At 44.6% G+C, this 23,781-nt stretch overlaps 1 protein-coding gene across 1 annotated transcript in view; it reads left to right on the plus strand.

The window, feature by feature from the left end:
- eif2b5 (eukaryotic translation initiation factor 2B, subunit 5 epsilon) overlaps positions 1 to 19,295 on the plus strand; it is a 53,152-nt gene extending 33,857 nt beyond the window's left edge. The window contains exons 12-16 of the mRNA XM_078204550.1: positions 832 to 922; positions 2,979 to 3,102; positions 10,799 to 10,924; positions 14,075 to 14,185; positions 15,964 to 19,295. Coding sequence (XP_078060676.1) covers positions 832 to 922; positions 2,979 to 3,102; positions 10,799 to 10,924; positions 14,075 to 14,185; positions 15,964 to 16,026 — 515 coding nt within the window. The 3' untranslated portion in view covers positions 16,027 to 19,295. The remainder of the gene's footprint in view (positions 1 to 831; positions 923 to 2,978; positions 3,103 to 10,798; positions 10,925 to 14,074; positions 14,186 to 15,963) is intronic.
- The last annotated feature ends 4,486 nt before the right edge of the window (positions 19,296 to 23,781 follow it).

Raw genomic sequence — 23,781 nt, forward strand, 5'->3', positions numbered from 1 at the left:
ATTGGATTTAATGATGGCTATCTTAAATTTATGATCGTTAGCTTTGGATACCCCCACAAGTGGAAGCAACTCCTCCACGTTTACTGTATCAAACACCTTCGTCATTTTAAAGGCTCACTCAGGTCAGAGATTAGACAGCTCAGCGTTGATCAGATTCCAGTCTTGCACCTACCTCATCTTGGTGGCTTAGCACCTCGCTGGAGAAATTAGTTGAGCTGTTTCACTTTGACTTTTGTTTAAAAATGTCTTCATAAATACATGTGTCAGAACAGACACGTTTTAATTAAAACAAAAAGTAATGACTCACCAAAAAAATGTATGCAGTGCTTAACTCCGAGTACTGTGTGCAAATGTACTCGGTTAAAACCAGCTGTGATAAAATGGAGAGGTAAGTGATTATAAATGACTTGAGTAATGTATGTAATATGTAAATTATCTGATCATGACCGAGACACTGCCAAGAAGCTATAATTAGCCCCTTCATTAGGATCAAGGAAGAGATGCTGGAAGAATGACTTGTGTATCTAAGCACAGAATCTGTGATGCCAACCGGTCAAATAACCTGTTAAAATCCATTGTCGAGAGTGTCCATGGACAATGCCACTTGGGTTAGGTAGCAGTGTCCACATCAAGAGACAGAAAAGGTACATAGGAAGAAGGGAAAAATAAACAACAATTTTTGGTTTGGTTGCTGTCGCCGCTGTAATTTTCATGTTGCTTTAGTATGATTTACTGCTCTCTAATACTGACAGAAGAACATTGTTGGGATCTCATTCTGCATTAAATTGTGCCTCAACTTCCCACCTTCCCCAATCTGCTTCTCTCCCACAGTTTTCCAGAATGAAGTTCTTGGCACGCTACAGCGAGGCATGGAAGAAAATATTTCCTGTGACCACCTTGTACTCGAGATCAACTCTCTCAAGTGAGTATCTGTAACCGTTAGGTATTCAAGTGACTGTGGAAATGCTGTGCATTTGTGTAGTGCCTTTTCATGCCTCCCAAAGTACCTTGCTTGAGATTAATTACTGTGTCGTGTTGTGACTGTTATGTAGATGAATCGAGCATCCATTTTATTCCCATAAATTGCTCTGAGAAGAGTATTGTTGAATAAGAAGAATTTCAGCAGAAAATTACCTGTGATTATTCTACGATTGATATCATGGGAATCTTTAAAATTCTTTTGCCCCACTAGCACAGGCAACTGGAGTTTTGATTTAGCATCTCATCCACAGCATCTTTAGGGTACTGATCTCTAGTGAAGAAATTGACCTTTTCTCAGAGTCTCAAAATCCTCTGCTTTTCCCACCTTTTCCTATCACTGTCGGCAAACATGAGCTCATCTAAAACTGCTGCTCAAATCTTAACTCGCATCAAGGCCCACTCACCCTTCACCTGTGCTCACCCTTCACCTGTGCTCACCCTTCACCTGTGCTCACCCTTCACCTGTGCTCACCCTTCACCTGTGCTCACCCTTCACCTGTGCTCACCCTTCACCTGTGCTCACCCTTCACCTGTGCTCACCCTTCACCTGTGCTCACCCTTCACCTGTGCTCACCCTTCACCTGTGCTCACCCTTCACCTGTGCTCACCCTTCACCTGTGCTCACCCTTCACCTGTGCTCACCCTTCACCTGTGCTCACCCTTCACCTGTGCTCACCCTTCACCTGTGCTCACCCTTCACCTGTGCTCACCCTTCACCTGTGCTCACCCTTCACCTGTGCTCACCCTTCACCTGTGCTCACCCTTCACCTGTGCTCACCTGTGCTGTAAGAAGTTTAACAACACCAGGTTAAAGTCCAACAGGTTTATTTGGTAGCAAAAGCCACACAAGCTTTCGAAGCTCTAAGCCCCTTCTTCAGGTGAGTGGGAATTCTGTTCACAAACAGAGTTTATAAAGACACAGACTCAATTTACATGAATAATGGTTGGAATGCGAATACTTACAACTAATCAAGTCTTTAAGAAACAAAACAATGGGAGTGGAGAGAGCATCAAGACAGGCTAAAAAGATGTGTATTGTCTCCAGACAAGACAGCCAGTGAAACTCTGCAGGTCCACGCAACTGTGGGCCTTACAAATAGTGTGACATGAACCCAATATCCCGGTTGAGGCCGTCCGCGTGTGTGCGGAACTTGGCTATCAGTTTCTGCTCAGCGACTCTGCGCTGTCGTGTGTCGCGAAGGCCGCCTTGGAGAACGCTTACCCGAATATCAGAGGCCGAATGCCCGTGACCGCTGAAGTGCTCCCCAACAGGAAGAGAACAGTCTTGCCTGGTGCTCACAGGCCTATGTTGACTCTCAATCTAGCATTGACTTGATTTTGAAATTCCCATTCATGTGTTCAAATCCCTCCATGGCCCCACTCCTCTCTGTAAATCTGTCACCTCCTCCAGCCCAATAAACCTTCAAGATTGCTGCCCTCCTCCATTCTGACCTCTGGCACATCTCCTGTTTTAATCGCTCCATCATTGGCAGATGCACCTTTACCCGGTTAGACTCTGAACTCTCAAATTCCCTCCTTAAACCTCCCTTTGTTCTTTCTTACTCTCTTTAATGGCGCTGCTTAAAATCTGTCTGTTTGACCATGTTTTGGTCATTGTTACAGAGTGTCATTTTGAATACTGAGTGCTCTTATAAACCTTTTCTCCTATGTAATTATTTTCCTGGCATCTGTTGAGAGCATGCGTGGGTTTTGGAGGGCCTTTCAAGAGACTGTTTTATTAGTGCTCCTGTTTTCATAGTTATTACCGTTATTGTTAAACTTTGATATTTATTTATATAAACAAGTTCCTTCTTTCAAACAATGCATTTCACTCCCTTATTTGTAGTTTCAAGTTACCACAGTCACCTATCCTAATATGTCAACATGGCCTAGTCTTAAAATGTATTAATTTAAATTCCCATGACACACCTTGATTCATTTTACTATGTTAGAGGCAATATATAAACGCAAGCTGTTATGATTTTTTCCCTTCCTAGGTACGCTTATAACATCACCATGAAGGACGTGACACAGATCACCACTAAGGTGATCCTGGACATGCCCTTGCAACTGCACGGAGCTGGTGCCTCAGCTGCCCAGTACAGCAACACGCTCATCTCTGTGAGTATTTGGACCAAAGGAATAACCCTGGATGTGGTGAAGGGTGCAGTAATATGGGAGAGTGATTCCCCGGGGCTGAAGATTTCCCATGCCTGGTAGAATGGGGCCATTGGGTGGGTCGATTTGGGCCAATTTGAACTTGGTTTGCCAGGACAGAGCGTCATGAAAGCTTGAGGGTATATTTATTTATTATTGTCACAAGTAAGCTTACGTTAACACCACAATGAAGTTACTGTGAAAATCCCCAAGTCATCACACTCTGGCGCCTGTTCGGGTACACTGAGGAAGAATTTAGCATGGCCAATGCACCTAACCAGCACGTATTTCGTATGGGAGGTACACTAATGGTTATACTGGAGTCTGCAGATACAGTCTCAGGGCCCAGAGTTTTGTATTAGCAGAAGTTCTTTCTCAGCATGACCAGACATGATGCTATCTTCTGATGTAGAGGGAGCTGTGACCCGACTAGCAGCAAATACATGGTGGGAGTGGGAACAAAATGGGAACACTGGGGGGGGACGTGTACTAGAAAGTACTCATAGTGTGCCCATGGCATCATTACAAGTAAGCTGCAAAGGACTTGGTGTGCCAGATTCTTCTTTATTGGAAAGCCTTATGCTCAAGGCCAGTGAGGAATAGGTAGTAAGGATTTCCATAGAAACAAGACTAAGCCATTCAGCTCCTCAGGCCTATTCTGCATCAGGCTGGTGTGTAATTCAACTCCATTTCCATGCCTTTGATCCATAATCCCTGATCACCCTTAATAAGATTCTAGCAACTTCAGCCTTGAGAATCACAATTGACTCCCAGAATCCACAGTTTTATAGGAGAAAGAATCCAAATTTCCAGTATTCTTTGAATGAAAAGTTGCTTCCTGATTTCACACCTGAATGGTTGATTAGTTTAGAATCCATCAGAGGAATTAATTTCTCTGCTTCATCTATACCAAAACACTTTGGTCATTTGAAACACCTGATTAGATAAATCATAAACCAAGTTTCTGTCCTCATAACTTCAACTTTTAAGTTCTGGTGTTTTACGAGATGAATTTACCCTGACACCCTCCAAAGCCAGTACATCCTTCAAGTGTCAACAGTGAAAGGAGCGCGTGGCAACTCAGGAACCCCACCCACCTGCTCCCCAAACCACCGTCTGCCCCCGCTGTGACAGAGACTGGAGGTTGTGCAGTGGTCTCTTAGTCACCTGAGAACTAAAATCTTCTCGACTCGGGCACTGCCTAAGAGAAGAGAGATCCTTCCTGAGGTGTTTAGAACTCAATGCAGTTTTTTTTGTATTAGTAGCATTATTTCCTTTGCTTCGTAATCCAGTCCAAAACTCCATTAACATTTTTTTGGTTGCCTTTTTGTACCTGTGCACTGACTTTTTTATTGATTCATGGGATGCGGGCTTAGCTGCCTAGGCCAGGATTTATCACCCATTCCTAATTGTCCTGAGGAAGGTGATGTGTGGACATTCTTCCTGAACTGCTGCAGTCCATGTGGTGTAGGTACACCCACAGTGCTGTTAGGGAGAGAGTTCCTGGATTTTGCCCCAGTGGCAATAAAGGAACGGCGATATATTCCCAAATCAGGATGGTGAGTGACTTGGAGGGGAACTTGCAGCTGGTGGTGTTCCCAGGTATCTGCTACCCTTGCCCTTCTAGATGGTAGTGGCCCTGGGTTTGGAAGGCGTTGCCTAAGGAACCTTGATGAGTTTCTGCAGTGCATCTTGTAGATGGTGCAGTGCACACGGCTGCCACTGTTCATAGCTGACTGAGGGAGTGAATGTTTGTGAATGGGTTTGAGGATCAAGCAGGCTGCTTTGCCCTGGATGGTCTCCAGTGTCCTGAGTGTTGTTTGAGCTGCACTCTTCCAGGCAAGTGGAGAGTATTCTATCGGACTCTTGACTTGTACATGGACACCCAAATCTCTTTGTTCCTCCACAGCTTCTGCTTTCTCACCTTGAAGGCAGTATCCTAGTTTATCTTTCTCAGACCTCTCATGTACCCATATTGAATTCCATTTGATTCACTCATGTATCTGTTTGTGCGTCTCTCTGACTTCCTGCTCCCATCTGCACAACTCACTGTGAAATAATATCAAAGACAAATTATTGCAAATGTGGGAAATTGAAATGTAAGCAGGGAATGCTGCAAATACTTGAGCAGTGACTGTGGCGATCCTTCCCCATCCCCTTCCTCCCCTCAACTACCTCAGCTTGAATTTGAATTCAATAAAAAAAATCTGGAATTAAGAATCTACTGATGACCATGATAAAAACATTGTCGGAAAAACCCATCTGGTTCACTAATGTCCATTAGGGAAGGAAATCTGCCATCCTTACCTGGTCTGGCCTACAGTCACAGGAATGTCGTTAACTCTCAACTGCCCTCTGAACAAAGACAACTAGGAATGGGCAATAAATGCTGGCTAGCCAGCGATGCCCATGTCCCACGAATGAATACAAAAAAGCTTGCTGGAAGTCATTGCCAGTCCTTATGAAAGGGCACAGTCCCAAAACATTCACTCTGTTTCTCTAACCATTTATGCTGCAAGACCTTCCTAGTATTTCCAGCATATTCTGTTTTTATTTACCACGTGAAAGCCCCTCCAACCCTGAGGATGATCGAACCGATTCCTGCTTGTCACCATTACCATGAACTCTGTAACCAGTAGCCTACCCATTTATCATATTTGGTAATGGGGAGACAGGGGACACGTAGTAATGTCACTGGACAAGTAATCCAGAGGCGTAGGCTAATGTCCTGGTATCTGATCCCACCACGACCGCTGGTGGAATTAAAATTCAATCCATAAATTATTATTTTTTTAAATCTGGAATTGGAAGCTAATCTGAGTAATGATCAGCATGAAACCATTGTTGATTGTCATTAAAAACCCATCTGGTTTACTAATGTCCTTTGGGAAGGAAATCTGCCATCCTTATCTGGTCTGGCCTACATGTGACTCCAGAGCCACAGCAATGTGGTTCACTCTTAACTGCCCTCATGAGCAACAAATGCTGGCCTTGCCAATGGCACCCACATCCCATGAACAAATAGAAAAAACTGTCTGCCACAGGACAATTAGAATCATAGAATCCTTACAGTGCAGAAGGAGGCCATTCGGCCCATCGAGCCTGCACCGACAACAACCCCACCCAGGCTCTATCCCCGTAACCCTACATAGTTACCCGACTAATCTCCCTAACATCCCCCTGACACTAAGGGACAATTTAGCATGGCCAATCCACCAAACCCGCACATCTTTGGACTGTGGGAGGAAACTGGAGCACCTGGAGGAAACCCACGCAAACACGGGGAGAATGTGCAAACTCCACACAGACAGTGACCCAAACTGGGAATCGAACCCGGGTCCCTGGCGCGGTGAGGCAGCAGTGCCAACCACTGTGCCACCGTGCCGTTTAATCATCAACTTCAGGAGCTCGCTTGAGAAGAGGAATCAAAGACCAGGCAGTCATAATGCCAGAGGTGGATCTCAGGTACATTCTTAAAAGGGGAGCAGAAAAGAGAGTGATCAGGAAGTGGGATGTGATGGGTCAAAACTATCAGAGAGACTGGGCATGGTGGTGATCAGACAAGCTGATGGTTGAGATCAGGGAAGGTGGTGGAGATCTGGGGGTATCAAGGTCACGCTGGGGCAGCAAGGTGGCACAATGGTTATCGCTACTGCCTCACAGCGCCAGGGACCCGGGTTCAATTCCGGCCTCGGGTGACTGAGTGGAGTTTGCACACTCTCCCCACGTCTGCGCGGGCCTCCCCCGGGTGCCCCGGCTTCCTCCCACACTCCAAAACTGCGCAGGTTGGGTGGATCGGCCATGCTAAATTGCTCCTTCGTGTCCCAAGATGTAAAGGTTAGGGAAATTAGCAGGGTAAATATGTGGGGTTATGGGTCTAGGGCCTGAGTAAGATGTGGCACAGTGGTTAGCACTGCTACCTCACAGCTCCAGGAGCCTGGGTTTGATTCCAGGCTTGGGTCAATGTCTGTGTGGAGTTGGCACATTCTCCCTGTGTCTGCGTGGGTTTCCTCCGGGTACTCCGGTTTCCTCCCACAGTCCAAAGATGTGCGGGTTAGGTGCATTGGCTATTCTAAATTGCCCCTTAGTGTCCTGGGATGTGTAGGTTAGAGGGATTAGCGGGGTAAATGTGTGGGGCTAGGGCCTGGGGTGGGGTTATTGTCGGTGCAGACTCGATGGGCCGACTGACCTCCTCCTGTACTGTAGGGCCTCTGTGATTCTGTTGGAGAGTCAGTGCAGACCCAATGGGCCAATTGCCCTATCAAGTTAAAGTTTATTTATTAGTGTCACAAGTAGGCTTACATTCAAACTACAATGTAGTTACTGTGAAAATCCCCCAGTCGCCACACTCCAGCACCTGTTCGGATACACTATCTGCACATCTTTCAGACTGTGGGAGGAAACCGGAGCACCCGGAGGAAACCCACGGGGAGAACCTGCAGACTCCACACAGACAGTGACCCAACCCGGGAATCGAACCCTGTCCCTGGCGCTGTGAGGCAGCAGTGCTAACCACTGTGGCACCGTGCCGCCCCTAACTGTTGATCAGAAAGGGTCAGCTACATGCTCAAAATTTTACCTATGAGCAGACGTTGTGCATAATAAGGGTGTGCGTGAGTGTGTCCGCCTCCTGAACTTTCAACTTTTGTGCTTGTATTAATTACAGATTATTATTTATGAAAGTACAGTCACTTTTATTACATGAACAACATGTTTTCAAACCTGTGAATAGCAAGGATACAAAAACAGCAATGAGGCGAATGGCCAACTAATCTGCTTTAGGAGGAGCAAGAGCATGTCAGGCAGATTATTCATAGCTTCAGAGAGATGACAGGGTACGGTTCCAATGAGCACACCAGGTGCAGCTGAAAGACATGACTGGGAATGGCTGTTCTAAGTTGCCAAACTGCCTAAAATGTGAAAAATTTTGGCATTGTGCTCTGACTACAGGGAAACAGATCAAAAGATAAGATTTGCTGTTACAGACATGCAGTAATCATCACTGCAGGCCCATGTACAAACATATGAAGTAGGAACAGGAGTAGGCCATTTGGCCCCTCCAGCCTGCTCTGCCATTTGATAAGATTATGGTTGATCTGATTTTAGCCTGTATTTTCCTGCCTATTCTCTATCCTCGTAGACTCTTGATAGATGAGGGAATCTACCTAACACTGCCTAAAAAACTATCCAATGACCCTGCCACCACTGCTCTCTGGGAAAGAGAATTCCACAGTTTAACGACCCTCTGAGAAAAAAATTCTCAGCTCCATTTAAATGGGAAATCTGCTTGTTTTTAAACTGCACCCCTTGTTCCAGCCTCTCCCACGAGGGAAAACATATTCTCAGCATCCACTGTTAAAGTCAAGTCCCCTCAGGATTTTTTGTTTCAATAAGATCACCTCCTCTGAACTCCAATGGATGTAGGCCCAACCTGTTCAACCTTTCCTTGTAAAATAACCCCATCATTCCCAGGAATCAGTTGAGTGAAGCTTCTCCAAACTCTTTCTACTGCAATTTTATCCTTTCTTGAGGAGACCAAAAGTGTTCACATTGCTCAAGATGTGGTCTCAGCAACTCCCTGTGTGTGTAGCAAAACTTCCCTGCTTTTATATTCCATTCCTCTTGCGATAAATGACAACATTCCATTCACATTCCTAATCGTTTGCTGTGCCTGCAGATTAACTTCTTGTGATTCACATACCAAGACATCCAGATCCCACAGATTTCTGCAAACTCTCTCCATTTGAGTAGTATGCTGCTTTTATTATTCTTCCTAACAATGTGGGCAGGTTCACATTTCCTCACCCTGTCAGTAGGTGCAAAACTATATTCTGCACCCTCTCCTTCTCCCCTAGGTACTCTATGAATGGTATGTTTGTCTGTATAACTCGCAAGAAACAAAACTTTTCACTGTATCCCAACACGTGTCAGTAATAAATCAAATCAAAATTTTGCGGCATTATATTCCAGTGTGTGCACAGTGCTTCCAGATTTGATTTATTATTGTCACGTGTTAACATACAGTGAAAAGTATTGTTTCTTGCGCTATACAGACAAAGCATACCGTTCATAGAAAAGAAAACGTGAGAGTGCAGAATGTAGTGTTACAGTCATAGCTACGGTGTAGAGAAACATCAGAGGCTGTATCACAGGTTGTAGCACAGTTTACAAGGTCAGTTGTGTCTATAAGACCCCATCTCTAACAGAGCAGCATTCCCTCAGTATTGCACTCGGCTGTCTGTCGGGATTATCTGCTCAGGTTTCATTAGCTAACATTATTCTCACTGTTCAGGCCACCACATTTATTTATCTTGGGGAAGAAAAATTGCAAAAATAATCAGTCTCATTGCCAGCATTTAAGCAAAGCTCTTAGATTGAGGCGAGAGCTGACACTGACTGATGAAGTCGTTGGTCATGTAGTATTTTTAATTTTCTTATTGACATTTACTCAGTGGTGTAAAAGCATTACTCTGAGAAAGCCTGGTTGGATTGTGGAGCCAGATGAAGATTTGGCAGCTCTTGAGGAGCCTGGATGTTGCCACATTTTTGGGAGATGATAAAATGTCAATGTTTTCACTGGTGCAGCATGCCGGTTGATTGGGTTTTGCTCCTCGTGACACAGTTAGTTGTGGCGATTGACTGCCGGAGGCAAGGGAAGAGCTGGGGGATTAATGTGAACAGATTGTGGAAGAGAACCTGAGCATTTGCTACTGGAATACCATATCCAAGAAGCAGACCTCGAACCTGCACAGAGCAACAACTTTCACCTTGCAAAATGGGTCTCCCCACAGAATGAGGACTGAATTGACAATGGAGCAGTCAGCAACTTCTTCACAACTGCAGGTTGCAATCTCTGTTTTCAGCTCATGAAAGCCAGCAGTGAGTGAGATGGAATGCTCTCCACTTCCCAGGATGTGTGCAGCTATGACAACTCTCAAAACTCAACACTATCGGAATAAAGTAGTCTGCTTCATCGGCAGCCCATTCACCCAACTTACATCTCCAGCACACGGTGACCAGCCTCAGAGTACCAGCCTCAAAACTGACTGCAGCAACTGGCCAAGGCTCCTGTGAGAGCATCGTTCAAGCCTGTGACTTTTACCACAGAGAGCAAGGGCAGCAGAAACATGGGATCACCACCACCTATAAGTTCCCCTTCAAGCCACGCACCATCCTGACTTGAAAATATATCACTGTCCTTTCACTGTCAAAATCTTGGTATTCTCTCCCTAACAGCGCTGTGTGTGTACATACACCACATGGACTGCAACGGTTCAAGAGAACTCCCCATCCATCAGCTTCTCAAGTGCAACTAGGGGGGGGCATTAAATGCTGGTAATGAGACTGATTATTTTTGCAATTTTTCTTCCCCAAGATAAATAAATGTGGTGGCCTGAACAGTGAGAATAATGTTAGCTTATGCATGGGGTTGAGAAAGCAGAATTTAAATTTTGTCAGTGATTCTGCTTTATATACACGATCACAGTAACTAGAAACTGCACAATATGTCACCTATTCTTATTGATCTCTGAGGGTGTTGAACCTGATAATGACCTGAAATCAAACTTTGTCTATCATGTTGCAGTGCTGAACTTACAGTCACCAGTCTGTAATTGCCAGTCAAAGGGAACGTGTGACATTTTTTTCTCCTCCATTTCAGCTTCTGAAGAAATGGACACAGGTATTCAAGAATTATATTAAGCGGGCCGTAGATCACCAAAACTGCCTGGCTGCTATTGAAGAGTTTTTCACTGAGCACGAGGTGCTCTGGTCTGCTCTGGTCAAGGTACTGTACACTTTCACTTCACCTCTTCTCGTCTGGTTATTAACCATTGCCATCCGACACCTGCGGCTCACTATTTCAGCTCTTCCTGGAGAGATGCTGGCCAGGGCAGCGTCAGAGCTTCTACCTATTCCTGTCCATAACCAGCTGTCATCATAGCTGCAGGGGGAGCACCCCTCTCTGCTGCCCTTTAGCTGCACCGTTGGAATCTCCGGATGCTTCACAGCCAGGCATTTCCTTGCTGACATCCAAGCATCAGCTCTTTTCAGCAGAGGTTAATGACCAGGAGCAGGAATTCTGACTGATAGATCCTGAGAGCCATAGAATCCTTACAGTGCAGGAGGAGGTCATTTGGCCCATCCAGTTTGCACTGACTCTCCAACAGAGCATGTTAACCCCAAGCACACCCTCCGCCCTATACCAGTAACCCCGCACATTTAGCACGGCTAATCCACCTAACCTCCACATCTTGAGACACCAAGGAGCAATTTATCTCGGCCAATCCACCTCACCTGCACATCCTTGAACTGTAGGAGGAAACTGGAGGAAAGCCACGCAGACACGGGGAGAACGTGCAACCTCCACATGGACAGTAACCCAAGGCCAGAATCGAACCTGGATCCCCGGTGCTGTGAGACAGCAATGCCATCCCTCTCTGCCTAGTTCAGGGCAGTCACTGTGGACGGTAGCACAGCCTGCCCTATAGGAGCCGAGGTGAAATGTGTCACGACAGACAGCGTGGAGATGCTTTACTGAGCTGTAATTATTCACTGGGTGAACTTGAGGAATCGTTGAAAACAATTCCTTATATATTTGTGGAAATAGTGGGTACCGAGAATAGTGAAGGGAAAACCCCTTGTTACGCTACCTGTCAAACACTCCAGGGCAGACACAGCACTGTGTTGTATACAGAGTAAAGCTCTCTCTACACCGTCTTCATCAAACTTTTCCAAGGCAACTACAGCACGGGGTTAGATACAGAGTAAATCTCCCTCTACACCGATCTATCAAACACTCCCAGGACAGGTTCAGCACGGGGTTAGATACAGAGTAAAGCTCCCTCTACACTGTCCCCATCAAACATTCCCAGGACAGGTACAGCACGGGGTTAGATACAGAGTAAAGCTCCCTCTACACTGTCGCCATAAAACACTCCCAGGACAGGCCCTCCAAACTAATTTTTTCCCAACACACACAAGTACAGGATTTTCTGAAGGGAAAGCTTTGCTTCATCCAATTTATCCAGCTGCAGTTGGGATTACTGATAAAAATCAGGATCAGTAATCCTGGCCAGGACTCCAGGGCCTTTTGTTAACCGCTGACCGCTGCCCCAGCTGAGACCAGCTCACTCACTCATTGTTTTGGCACTTTGAACTGTTGCCACTTGGTGGTGCTGTTATCTTCATTGCACCGATTGCTGTGAAAAATATAACCTGAGCCAAGCATGTTTTTGCCCTCTGGATGTTTGGCCGTGCTGCTGCCAGCTGAGAGTGTTCGAAGTGGTTGCTGCTCTGATGGTTATGTAGATAACAATCTCCCAACCACGTCCTGCAATCTGTCTCAAGAGACTGTCTAGAATTTCCTTGTAGCTGACCTCACCCTGCTGGCTCTGAATGGCCATGATGTGGAGATGCCAGTGTTGGACTGGGGTAAGGTCTCAGAATGGCGACAGCTTGGGTGAGTTATCAGAAAGATGCTGAAGCTGTCGAATTGTTCAGCAGCAAAAACAGCCGATGTTCTCATCAGACATTCAGCGGGAAGTTGTTTGGGGGGGGAAAATTAAAGATTAAAATAAATGTGATAATGAGTGTGTGAAACACCCATGCTGTGTCCATCTGCACTGAGAAATGTCCAGCTGTACGATTCCAGTTTCCGCCCTTCCAAATTTGAGTAGTGCCTGGTGGGAGTTGTGTGAACTGAATAACACTGGGGGTTGACGTCTGTTTTGTAGCTGGTGATATTAACGTGCAGATTCACACAGCCTTTTAAAGACTGTTAGTTTCAGTACGATTTTCAATGACATGTTAATCAGCTCACTAAAGCAGCTCAGCAAAAGCATTAAACCTTTTAACTCTTCAGTTTACACATTGGGATAGTTATTATTCTGGAGGCAAACAACCCAGTACCCTCCATCAAGCAAATATTTTGACCATTGAGTGTTTTTATTTGCCCTTTTGTTATTACACAATTCTGAGACAACCAGAAGATGATAATTTGGAGAAAATTTAACAAAAGGTTGTCCGAATCTCCATTTATTTAACTTGCATTTATTCAACTTGCATTAAGACAGCCTTTAACGTAGGAAAGCGTTCCCAAGGCACTTCACAGGAGTGTTGCCAAACAAAATTTGTCACCGAGACCCTTAGCAAAATGTTAGGACAGGTGACCAAAAACCAGCTCAAAACGGTACACAAGAAATAGAAGTAGGAGCGGCCACCAGGCCCTTCCAGCCTGTCCCACCAGTCAATATGATCATGGCTGATCTATGCCGCCCTCCTTTTCTCTGCCATTTCCCCATAGCCCTCTGTTCCTTGATCTATCAAATATTTATCCACCTCCACTTTAAATACTTCACCACCACCCTTTGGGGCAGAGAATTCCAGAGATACGCCACCCTCTGCAAGAAGAAATTTCTACGCACCTGTTTTAAATGACCGGCCCTTTATCTTGTAGCGATGTCCCCTTGTTCGAGACTCTCCCACTAGTGAAACATCTCACCATCTACTCTGTCAAGGTAGGTTTTACTGAATGTCTTAAAGGAGGGAAGAGAGACAGAGATGTTTAAGGGAATTCCAGTGGTTGTGACCTCATCAGCTGAAGGCACGGCCACCAATGGCAGACTGGTTAAAATCGGGGGCATGCAAAAGGTCAGAATGAGAGGAGCACAAAGATCTCGGAGAATTGTGTGATTGGAGGTGATTACAGAACTGGGCAGGGGTGAAAGCCATGGAGAGATTTGAAAACACAGATGAGAATTTTCGAGATGTTGCTTAACCAGGAGTCAGTGTAACTCGGTGAGCATGATGGGTGAATGGGACACGGTGCACACTAGGATATGGGCAGCAGAATTTTGGATGGGCTTCAGTTTGTGGAAACAAGGTTGGTGGATCTTTTAAAGTGGGAACTGATGAGTTTATTCTGTATCTGGCTCAGGCACTGATGATGATGTATCAGCTGGAAGTGTTGGCTGAAGAAACCATCCTCGCTTGGTTCTCTCAGAGTGCATCTACAGAGAAGGGGAGAAAACTTCGAAAACATCAAGGGGTGAGTGCATGGCTACCAACCTCCCTTCATGTCATTGATCCCTCTGGGAGTTACATTAATGAGTTTTCTTCATGTTGTATGGTTGAATCATAGAGCAAGGAGGAGTCCATTCAGCCCATCATGCCTCTGCAGGTTCAATGAAAGAGCTATCCAATTAATCTCTCGGCCTCCTCTTTCCCCTTCCTTTCCTTGTCAAGTATTTATTCAGTTCCCTATGAAATGTACAGTTAGATCTATTTCCACTGCCATTAAGGGATTGTGTTCCAGGTCCTGACACAATCCCGCAGTTCCTCGGCTGCCATTTGGATTTTTTTGCCAGTTATCATATTGAAATGTGGAAACTCTCAGCATAGGAGGAGACCATTCAGCCTCATTGTTCCTTTGCTAGCTCTTTTAGTCTCATATCTTTACTCTTTGCCCATGGACCCTGTAAGTCTTTTAAAATGATTTATGGAATCAACTTCCGTCACCTTTACAGATCAAACAGTCAAAATCCGGACAGTTTTCTGGGTGAAATAATTTCGCCTCAATATCCTTTGCCGGTGATTTTACATCTGTGGCCTCTGCTGATTGGCCTCCTCAGAGGAATTTTTCTTTATCTACTCTCTCAAAGCAACCTGGAAATCATGATTAAATAATCTCTGAATTTTGTATATTCCAAGGGAAACAGTCTCTCTGCTCACTCTCTGAAAACCCTCATGTTCTGTTAACAATGTCTGTGCCAACACGTCTCAAGAGATAGAAAAACTGTGACCCTAGCCACACAGATCCCTTAGATCCGTAGGCAGGTGAACAGATTAAGCACAGTGTGATCAGGTTCGGCTGTGTTGCTTTCCTCTCTCAAAGAGCTTGGTGATGTTGCTTGCCTCATACATGAAGACTGACCATTTGAACAAGATATCAGAACACTCGCAGTATCCCTGCGACCATTAACCTGGAGCACTGGAGTCGGCGTCTTTGAATGGGTGAGATGAGTCGAGGGCCATGGGGGGAAATGGCACAGAAAAGGAGCATCTTCAGGGAGAAGGGGACAGTGAGGCAGTGGAGAAGGAAAATAAGCAAGCCAGAAATAAAACTAACTCTTGTTTTGTTTTGGATACTGAGATTGGAACCAGCCTTCAAGGTATCTGTTAGTGTCACTAATTTTCTGTGGCCTCAGACAGATAATAACAAAGAACAGTACAGCACAGGAAACAGGCCGTTCGGCCCTCCAAGCCTGTGCCGCTCATTTGTCCAACTAGACCATTCGTTTGTATCCCTCCATTCCCAGACTGCTCATGTGACTATCCAGGTAAGTCTTAAACGATGTCAGCGTGTCTGCCTCCACCACCCTACATGGCAGCACATTCCAGGCCCCCACCACTCTGTGTAAAAAAACGTCCCTCTGATATCTGAGTTATATATACCTCGTCCCTCTCACCTTGAGCCCGTGACCCCTCGTGATCGTCACGAATAATGATCTTAAATAACAACTCCTGGCTGATATTACGCAAAATGGACGTATTTGTTCTGGGACTTGATGTGGGTGGTATAATTGTGTTGGAACAAGGGGAACTCGCTTTGCTATGCAGAACAAACACCTTACAAACAGGCCGAGACTGAAATAAAACCGGAGATGCTGAAAAAGCTCAGCAGGTCTGGCAGCATCTGTGGAGAGAAGCAGAGTTAATGTTTCGAGTTCAATCGGATTCTTCTTTGGTATTCGGGATGGGTTTGATGCTGTGTGAATTGTGTGTGAAATTGGTTCACATTTTCTAACGGGTTCCTTTGTTCTTCAGGTCCAGAAGTTTATCAAGTGGCTTGAAGAGGCAGAGGTAGAATCATCAGAGGGAGAGGATTAACCACATCACACGGATTTGCAGAGTTTTCACAAACTGCAACATCACCAGTGCCAGAAGTGCCCGGTCAGGTCGGCCAGACCTGAAATTCATTTGTTTGTTTAATTTTTAAGTGCAAGGAGTAAAAGAATTCATAAGAAGAGTGAAGGCTCTGATCAGATTGGAATGGTCTCTTGCCATTTGATGGTTCCTGCCAATTTCTGCACTTTGGAAACACTTCAAAACTGGCAAGGTCTTTCACACAGGGGACCTGTGTTTATACCGCAAATCAAATTGATGGGATCAAAGTCTCTGCTCGCTCTAAAGGGTCATCTGTGGAATGGGTTTGGGCTACTCTATTAGGCATGAGTACACCGCACGAAGCACACTCTCAATCAGCAGCAATTTCTTAATCTAGCTTAGAGACGTCACAGCCTGGCTAGTGTAGAAAATGGAAAAACGTGACCTTGATGCAATAAGGGGCTAGAACATGTTATGATAGTGTAAAGATTTACTCTGTGTTTAACTCTGTGCTATACCTACCCTGGGAGTGTTTGATGGGAACAGCGTAGAGGGAGCTTTACTCAGTATCTAACCCCTGAGAGTGTTTGATGGGGACAGTGTAGAGGGAGCTTTACTCCGTATCTAACCCCGTGCTGTACCTGTCCTGGGAGTGTTTGATGGGGACAGTGTAGAGGGAGCTTTACTCTATATCTAACCCCATGCTGTACCTGTCCTGGGAGTGTTTGATGTGGACAGTATAGAGGGAGCTTTGCTCTTATCCTGTGCTGAAAGTATTTGGGGGATAAAATTGAGGGAACATAACTAATACATGTGGTACCTAACTCAGATTGTTTTGCGGACTTTATTCTGTACCTAGGCCACTGTATATCTGACTTGTTGCTGATAGTTACAAAGAAAGTGTTCCATTCTTAGCAAGAACATCTCTTCTTTTGAGAGGTACCAAAATTAATTCAATTGAAAGAAAATGTGACAGATTCTCGGTGGAGAGGGGACCGGAGGATGTAAAATTGAAAGCCCCTCATTGCTGCTCTTTCGGAAATGTCTTGCTGCATCCATCACTGAACTGGAGAATAAAACCACACTGTTCAGGGACTCATTCTTCTACCAATGCCACCTGAGGGGAAATGACTTTGTAAATTACTCTGTCTTCCCCCCATTTGAGATGTTGCTGAGTGGTTCAAAGCAGGCACAAGGCAGAGTTAAGTCGGGTTTGTGGTGCCTGGAAGGACAGACTGCAGTGTCGGACGGAAAGGGGCACCCAATACCAGGGCTTCATATCTGTGCTCCCGTCATCCTGAACAATAATGTGGAGCGAGAGTACTGCAAATTCTCTGGCAAATATGCGAGCAAGTCACCCATCAATGTCTCCTTACAGAATATGACTTGACAAATATATGTGGAGATAACACAACAGTAAACGGTGTCAATGGCTCTTGCCTTGGAACATTGGATAAAAAATCCATTCTGGTTGAAAGACACTGAGGTGTTCTCTGTCTGTAATACCAGCAAATTACTGCGGATGTTGGAACCTGACCCTTTGATAAAGGGTCATCTAGACTTGAAACGTCAGCTCTTTTCTCTCCTTTACAGATGCTGCCAGACCTGCTGAGATTTTCCAGCATTTTCTCTTTTGGTCCCCTCTGTCTGTGTTGAGCAAGCTAATGCCAGCAGATCAAGCATGCAGGCTGTTAAACCACTCCTCTATGTCCCCTCCTCTTTCCTGATCACTGATTCCTGCTAGAAATGAATTAGGACCGGACAAGCTCAGCTGTAATGTCCTCTGTGATCAAAGAGCCACCACTCTGTCACATTTGGCACATGAGGAATGGTTATTGTGGTCCAATGGGACCAGTACTCCGATCTGCCAGTGGGACTTTGTACCCCAACATGTATACGGCCCCTGTTAACCCAGCATTGACATACAAGAACCCAGCTCCTGTGAGGCCTATACTCTGGCGGCATTGAGACGGTCCCTATGCAACCTTGCTTTGTCTGTATAGTACACAAGAAACAATACTTTTCACTGTATACTAATACATGTGACAGTAATAATCAAATCAAACCTTTACACCAACAACCATCTGTTCCTATGAAACAAAAGCCAAATGCTGGAAATCTGAAATAAAAAGAGATTGCTGGAAATGCTCAATAGCTCTGGCAGTGTCTGTGGAGAGAGAAAGAAACAAGAGTTCATGTTTCAAATCGATGACTTGTCATCAAAATTAATGAAGGTTCAACGTGGACAATTTCAAGAATAGAGATTAAATTGGTACAAAAGTGTCAGTTTGATGAAGCTTGTGGAGTTGTGCGTGCTGTTGCCTCCAATTGTTGGCAGATGAATGATAAACAGGAGGTTTGGGTCTGCAACACTTTGCTGAGTGTAGGTGAATGGTAGTGAGTTCGACTGCTGTTTGTGGAGGTAGGGAAGAGCTGGTTTTTTAAGTAATAATTAAAAGATGCTTTTACTCGAGAGAAGCAGTCATCGGTGATTGTACAGCCAGCTCGCTCAGCTGCACTGGGTAGTTATCGGTGACTGTACAGCCAGCTCGCTCAGCTGCACTGGGTAGTAGTTATCTTGGCCATGTCATTTTTGCACTAGACGTGCGTGACTAAGCTGTGATCTGTGCATGACTGAAAGCAGAGCTAACGAGGATTTAAATGGGGAAGCAGAGCACTATCCTGAAACTGGAGGTGGGCTGTGGCTGAAACATATTAGGTTGTATTTATTCTTAGAAATTGAACTTTGTTTATATGCACAAGACAGTGAAACAAATCAAATCTCAGAGGAATGAATGTGTAGAAACTGGCAGCAGCTCCCAGATGTGCCAAAATAAAGGCTGCTTAAGGAGTTTGTGTTTCAATTGTAAGTCGATCAGATATTTATTGTGGCTTTTTCATCATCCTCCCCCCACCAACCGTGCTTTTATTGGCATGGGAAACATTTCTATATGTATGCATTGTGGCAGCAATTGGGGGCAGGGAGGATTAATCAGTGTGCCAGACTGCTCCTGAAGCTAATTTAGATTCAATATTGATTAATAAACTCAACATAATGGAGGATGGAGCACAGTCTGAGACATGTGTAACGCTTGTACAAAATTGCTGTTTTTGTATGGAAGGCTATTTAAATACACTCCACAGGTGTATGAACAGTTGGGGGAGGTGTCAATGGGCTGTATCATTGAAATGTCGCCTCTGTCAGTGGGTTTAACCCCACTTAGAGGCTTGGCAGTATCGAGGGAACTGCTGATAATAAACTGAGGCTCCTATCTGCCATCTCAGATTTTCTTTTATTCCACCGTGGGACGTGGGCATCGCTGGCTGACCATCCTTAGTTGCCCTTGAGAAGGTGATGGTGAGCTGTCTTGAAACACTGCAGTCCCACTGCTGTGGGTTAATTCACAATGCCATTAAAGAGGGAATTCCAGGATTTTGACCCGGCGACTGCGAAGGAATGGCAAGCAAAAGACCCTGTGGCACTATTTTGAAAGAATAAGGGAGCTCTCCAGAGTTGCGTGGCAAATATTTATCTCTCAATCAACATCAGTAAATGCTCTGGTTAATGTCACTGCTGTTTGTGGGATCTTACTGTGTGAAAGTTGGCTGCTGTGTTTCCCACAATGCAATAGTGGCTTCACTTATTTTGTGGGCTGTTTAATCACTTTTTGGCAATCCTGTAACAGGATCAAGTGACCTTCCTTTCGATTCAGTGGGATGACTTTCCCCATTTGATGCTTGTGTTATCCCCTCAAAGTTCCCGATCTTAGGCTAGCTAAAGCTTGATCTCGTTAAATGCCATGGAAAGGATGCTCTGTTTTATATTTGAACATCGAGTATTCAGAGATTTAAGGATTATCCTAGTTATCAGCTAGCTTAATTCCCTTAGTGAAAGATCATGTACATTAATTCCCCTTTCCAAAGCTTTTTCATTGTTGGATGTCTCAGTAATGGCTGATGAGTACATTTTAAGACCATGAGTGTTGTACTCTTAACCAATTTGATACAGTTAAAATAGATTGAAAAAAAGATCAAGCTCTGTCTGGTTGACCTTCATTGCCTGACGCTGCAAATAATCTCACTCTGGCCCCTCAAGCATTCCCATTTTAATTGTTCCACCATTGGTGGTTCTGCTTTCAGTAACCCAGGCTCTAAGCAGTCCAATTCCCTCCCTATATCCCTCTGCCTCTCCCTTTCTTCTAAACTTCCCTTAGAATCTAGCTCTTTGATCAAGCTTTTAGCCATTTGCCCTAATATTGCCTTGTGGTTCTGTGTCAGATTTAGCCTCACAATGCTCCTATCAATTGTCTTTATGTTACAAAAATAAAAGTTATTCTAAACCAGGTGAAACCCCTCATGGTGGACATTATCTGGTCTTTATGGAATCCTAAAAGCAGCATGGGGGCTGTCATGATCAAACTGCACCTACTGCTGATCACTCCGAGCATAACTCAAATACTGTGTCCAATATACAAGGCATTCAGGACCTGCCAGTGTTGTATTGAGACAATTGCAGACTGATCCATATATAGTGTCAGAGAAGGGAGGACAGAAGAACCCGAGGCTTTGCAAGTTCAAAAAGAAGCACAAGATGATAGGAGCAGAAGTAGTCCACTCGGCCCTTCGAACCTGCTCTGCCATCCAATAAGATCGTAGCTGATCTGACTGTAACCTTCCGCCTATCCCTGGTAACCTTTCATTCCCTTGTTTATCAAGAATCTACCTACCTCTGCCTTAAAGACTGTCAAAGACTCTGCTTCCACTTCCTTTTGAGGAAGGAAGTTACAAAGACTAACCTCAGAAAGAATTTCTTCTCATCAGTCTTAAATGTGTGACCCCTTAGATTTAACCAGTGACACCTAGTTCTGGATTCTCCGATAAGAGGATGCATCCACTCTGCATCGACCCTGTCTGAACTCCTCAGGATATTATACAAGACCGTAAGAAATAGGATTCGGGTGTTCGGGCCCTCGAGTCTGCTCTGCCATTCAATAGGACCATGGCTGATCCGACGTTCCTCATGTCCACTTTCCTGCCTTTTCCCCGTAACCCTTGATTCCCTTACTGATCAAAAATCTATCTCAGTCTCAAATATACACAAGGACTCTGCCCCCACAGCTCTCTGAGGCAAGGAGTTCTAAAGACTGACTTCCGAGAGAAGGAGTTCCCCCTCAGTGTTAAATTGATGCTCCTTTATTCTGAGACTATGCCCTCTGGTCCTAGATTCTCCCATGAGGGGAAACATCCTCTCAGCATTTACCCGGTCAAGTCCCAAACGAATCCTATATGTTTCAATGAGATCCCCTTTCATTCTTCTAAATTCCAATGAGTCCCAGCCTGTATAACCTTTCCGCATAAAACAATCCCTCCATACCGGGGATCATCCCAGTGAACCTTCTCTAAACTGCCTCCAATGAAATAATATCTTTCCTTAAATAAGGGGACCATAACTGCTCACAGTGCCCCAGATGTGGTCTCACCAGTACCTTGTACAGTTGCAGTAAGACTTCCCTACTCTTATACCCAACCCCCTTGAAATAAGGGTCATCATTCCATTAGCCTTCCTGATTATCTGCTGCACCTGTATGCTAGCTTTTTGTGTTTTGTGCTTTGTGCACAAGTACTCCCAAGTCCCTTTGTGTTGCAGCTTTCTGCAGTTTTTCTCCATTTAAATAATACTTTGTTGTCCCTTTACAAAATGAACAACTTCACATTTTCCCACATTTGTTTCTGTCAAGCCGCCTCTTGTTCTTCTAAACACCAGCAGATACAAGTCCAGCCTGTCCAACCTTTCCTCATAAACTAATACCTGGAATCGGCATATTATCTTATTAAACCTTCTCTGAACCGCATCCAACGCATTGATATCCTTCCTTAAGAAGAGAGAACAATACTGTAGAAAATGTTCCAGATGTGGACTTACTAGTGTCCCGTACAACTGAAACATAACCTCCGTACCTTTATATTCAAGTCTTCTCACAAACAATAACTTTCTATTCGCTTTTTTAAAATTCATTCGTGGGACATGGGTGTCACTAGCTGGCCAGCAATTATTGCCAATCCGTGGTTGCCCTTGAAGAACAGTTGAGAGTCAACCATGTTGCTGTGAGTCTGGAGTCACATATTGGCCAGACCAGGTAAGGACGGCAGATTTCCTTTCCTAAAGGACATTAGTGAACCAGGTGGGTTTTTCCAACAATCGACAATGGTTTCATTTTCATCAGTAGATTCTTAATTTCAGATTTTTTTTATTGAATTCAAATTCCACCGTCTGCCGTGATGGGATTTGAACCCGGGTCCCCAGAGCTGAGTTTCTGGATTAATAGTCTAGCGATAACACCATTTGGCCATCGCTTTCTTAATTACTTGTTGTATCTGCATTCTAACCTTTTACAATTCCCATCCTAGGGCACCCAGATCCCTCTAAATCTGAGTTCTGCAATCTCATCATTTAGATAACATGCTTCTTTACTCTTCTTGCTAAAATGGACAATGTAAGTAGTCTCACAACACCAGGTTAAAGTTCAACAGGTTTATTTGGTAGCATGAGCTTTCGGAGCGCTGCTCCTTCATTAATCCTGATGAAGGAGCAGCGCTCCAAAAGCTCGTGCTACCAAATAAACCTGTTGGACTTTAACCTGGTGTTGTGAGACTTCTTACTGTGCCTACCCCAGTCCAACTCCGGCAACTCCACAAAATGGACAATGTCACATTTGCTCTCATGACACTCCATTGCCAGATCTTTGACAACTCACATAACCTCTCGTGTCCTCTTCACAACATATCTTTGTATCATTAACAAATTTAGCAACGAAACCATCAACTCCTTTATCCAAATCATTTATATAAATTGTTAAAAGCAGAGGGCCCAGCATTGGTCCCTGTGGCACACCACTCATCACATCCTACCAACCAAAAAATAACCAATTGATGCTGACCTCCTGCTTCCTGTGAACCAACCAATCTTCTATCCAAATTGCCCACTACAGCATCAGCTTTTATTTTCTGCAATTTTTAATGTGACGCTTTGTATAGTTTCTGGAAGTCAACGTACAGTACATCCACCGGATCCCACCGCACAGGTGACACCAATAAATTGATTAAACATGGATTTCCCTTTCACAAACCAATGGTAGTTCAGCAGCTGTTTCCCTTGAGTGTAGAGCATGGAGCTTAAGGCCAACATCTCAGGATAAGGGGGCCAGTCAATTAGGATGAGATGAGAAGTGCCTCCAGAGAGCTGAATCTTTAGAATTCTCTTTTGCCAAAGAGTTGTTTCGCCTTGCTCAGAATGACTTGTATTTATATAGTGCATTTAATGGAAATCATAGAAATTGGACTGAATCATCTCAAAGTGCTTCCCAGAAGATGGCCTAAAACCTTGTCCAAGAGTTTGGTTTTAAGGAGCGTTTTGAAGGGGGAGAGAGAAGTAAAGAGTTGGAAAGGTTAGGGGAGGGCACATACACTTGTCATAATTTCATTTTAAAATTCTCGTCCTTGTTTTCAAATCCTAAATCTCACCCCTCCCTATCCACCTCCACCATCCCTCCAGGGACTCTGCCACCTTGTTCATCTCCCACTCATAACCCTAGAACTGGCAGCCTTGCCTTGAAAAACATGTGCACTAAACTGGAAATCTCTTCCTAAATCTCTCCAACTCTTAAGACCCTTTGAAATCTTTGGCTAAGTTTTTGGTCACCTGTCCCAACATCTATGTGGTTCTATGTCAAGTTTAATCTGTTTATGCTTGGGAAGTAC

This window comes from Mustelus asterias, chromosome 3 (genome assembly GCF_964213995.1).
Source record: "Mustelus asterias chromosome 3, sMusAst1.hap1.1, whole genome shotgun sequence".
In the NCBI taxonomy this organism is placed as follows: Eukaryota; Metazoa; Chordata; class Chondrichthyes; order Carcharhiniformes; family Triakidae; genus Mustelus; species Mustelus asterias.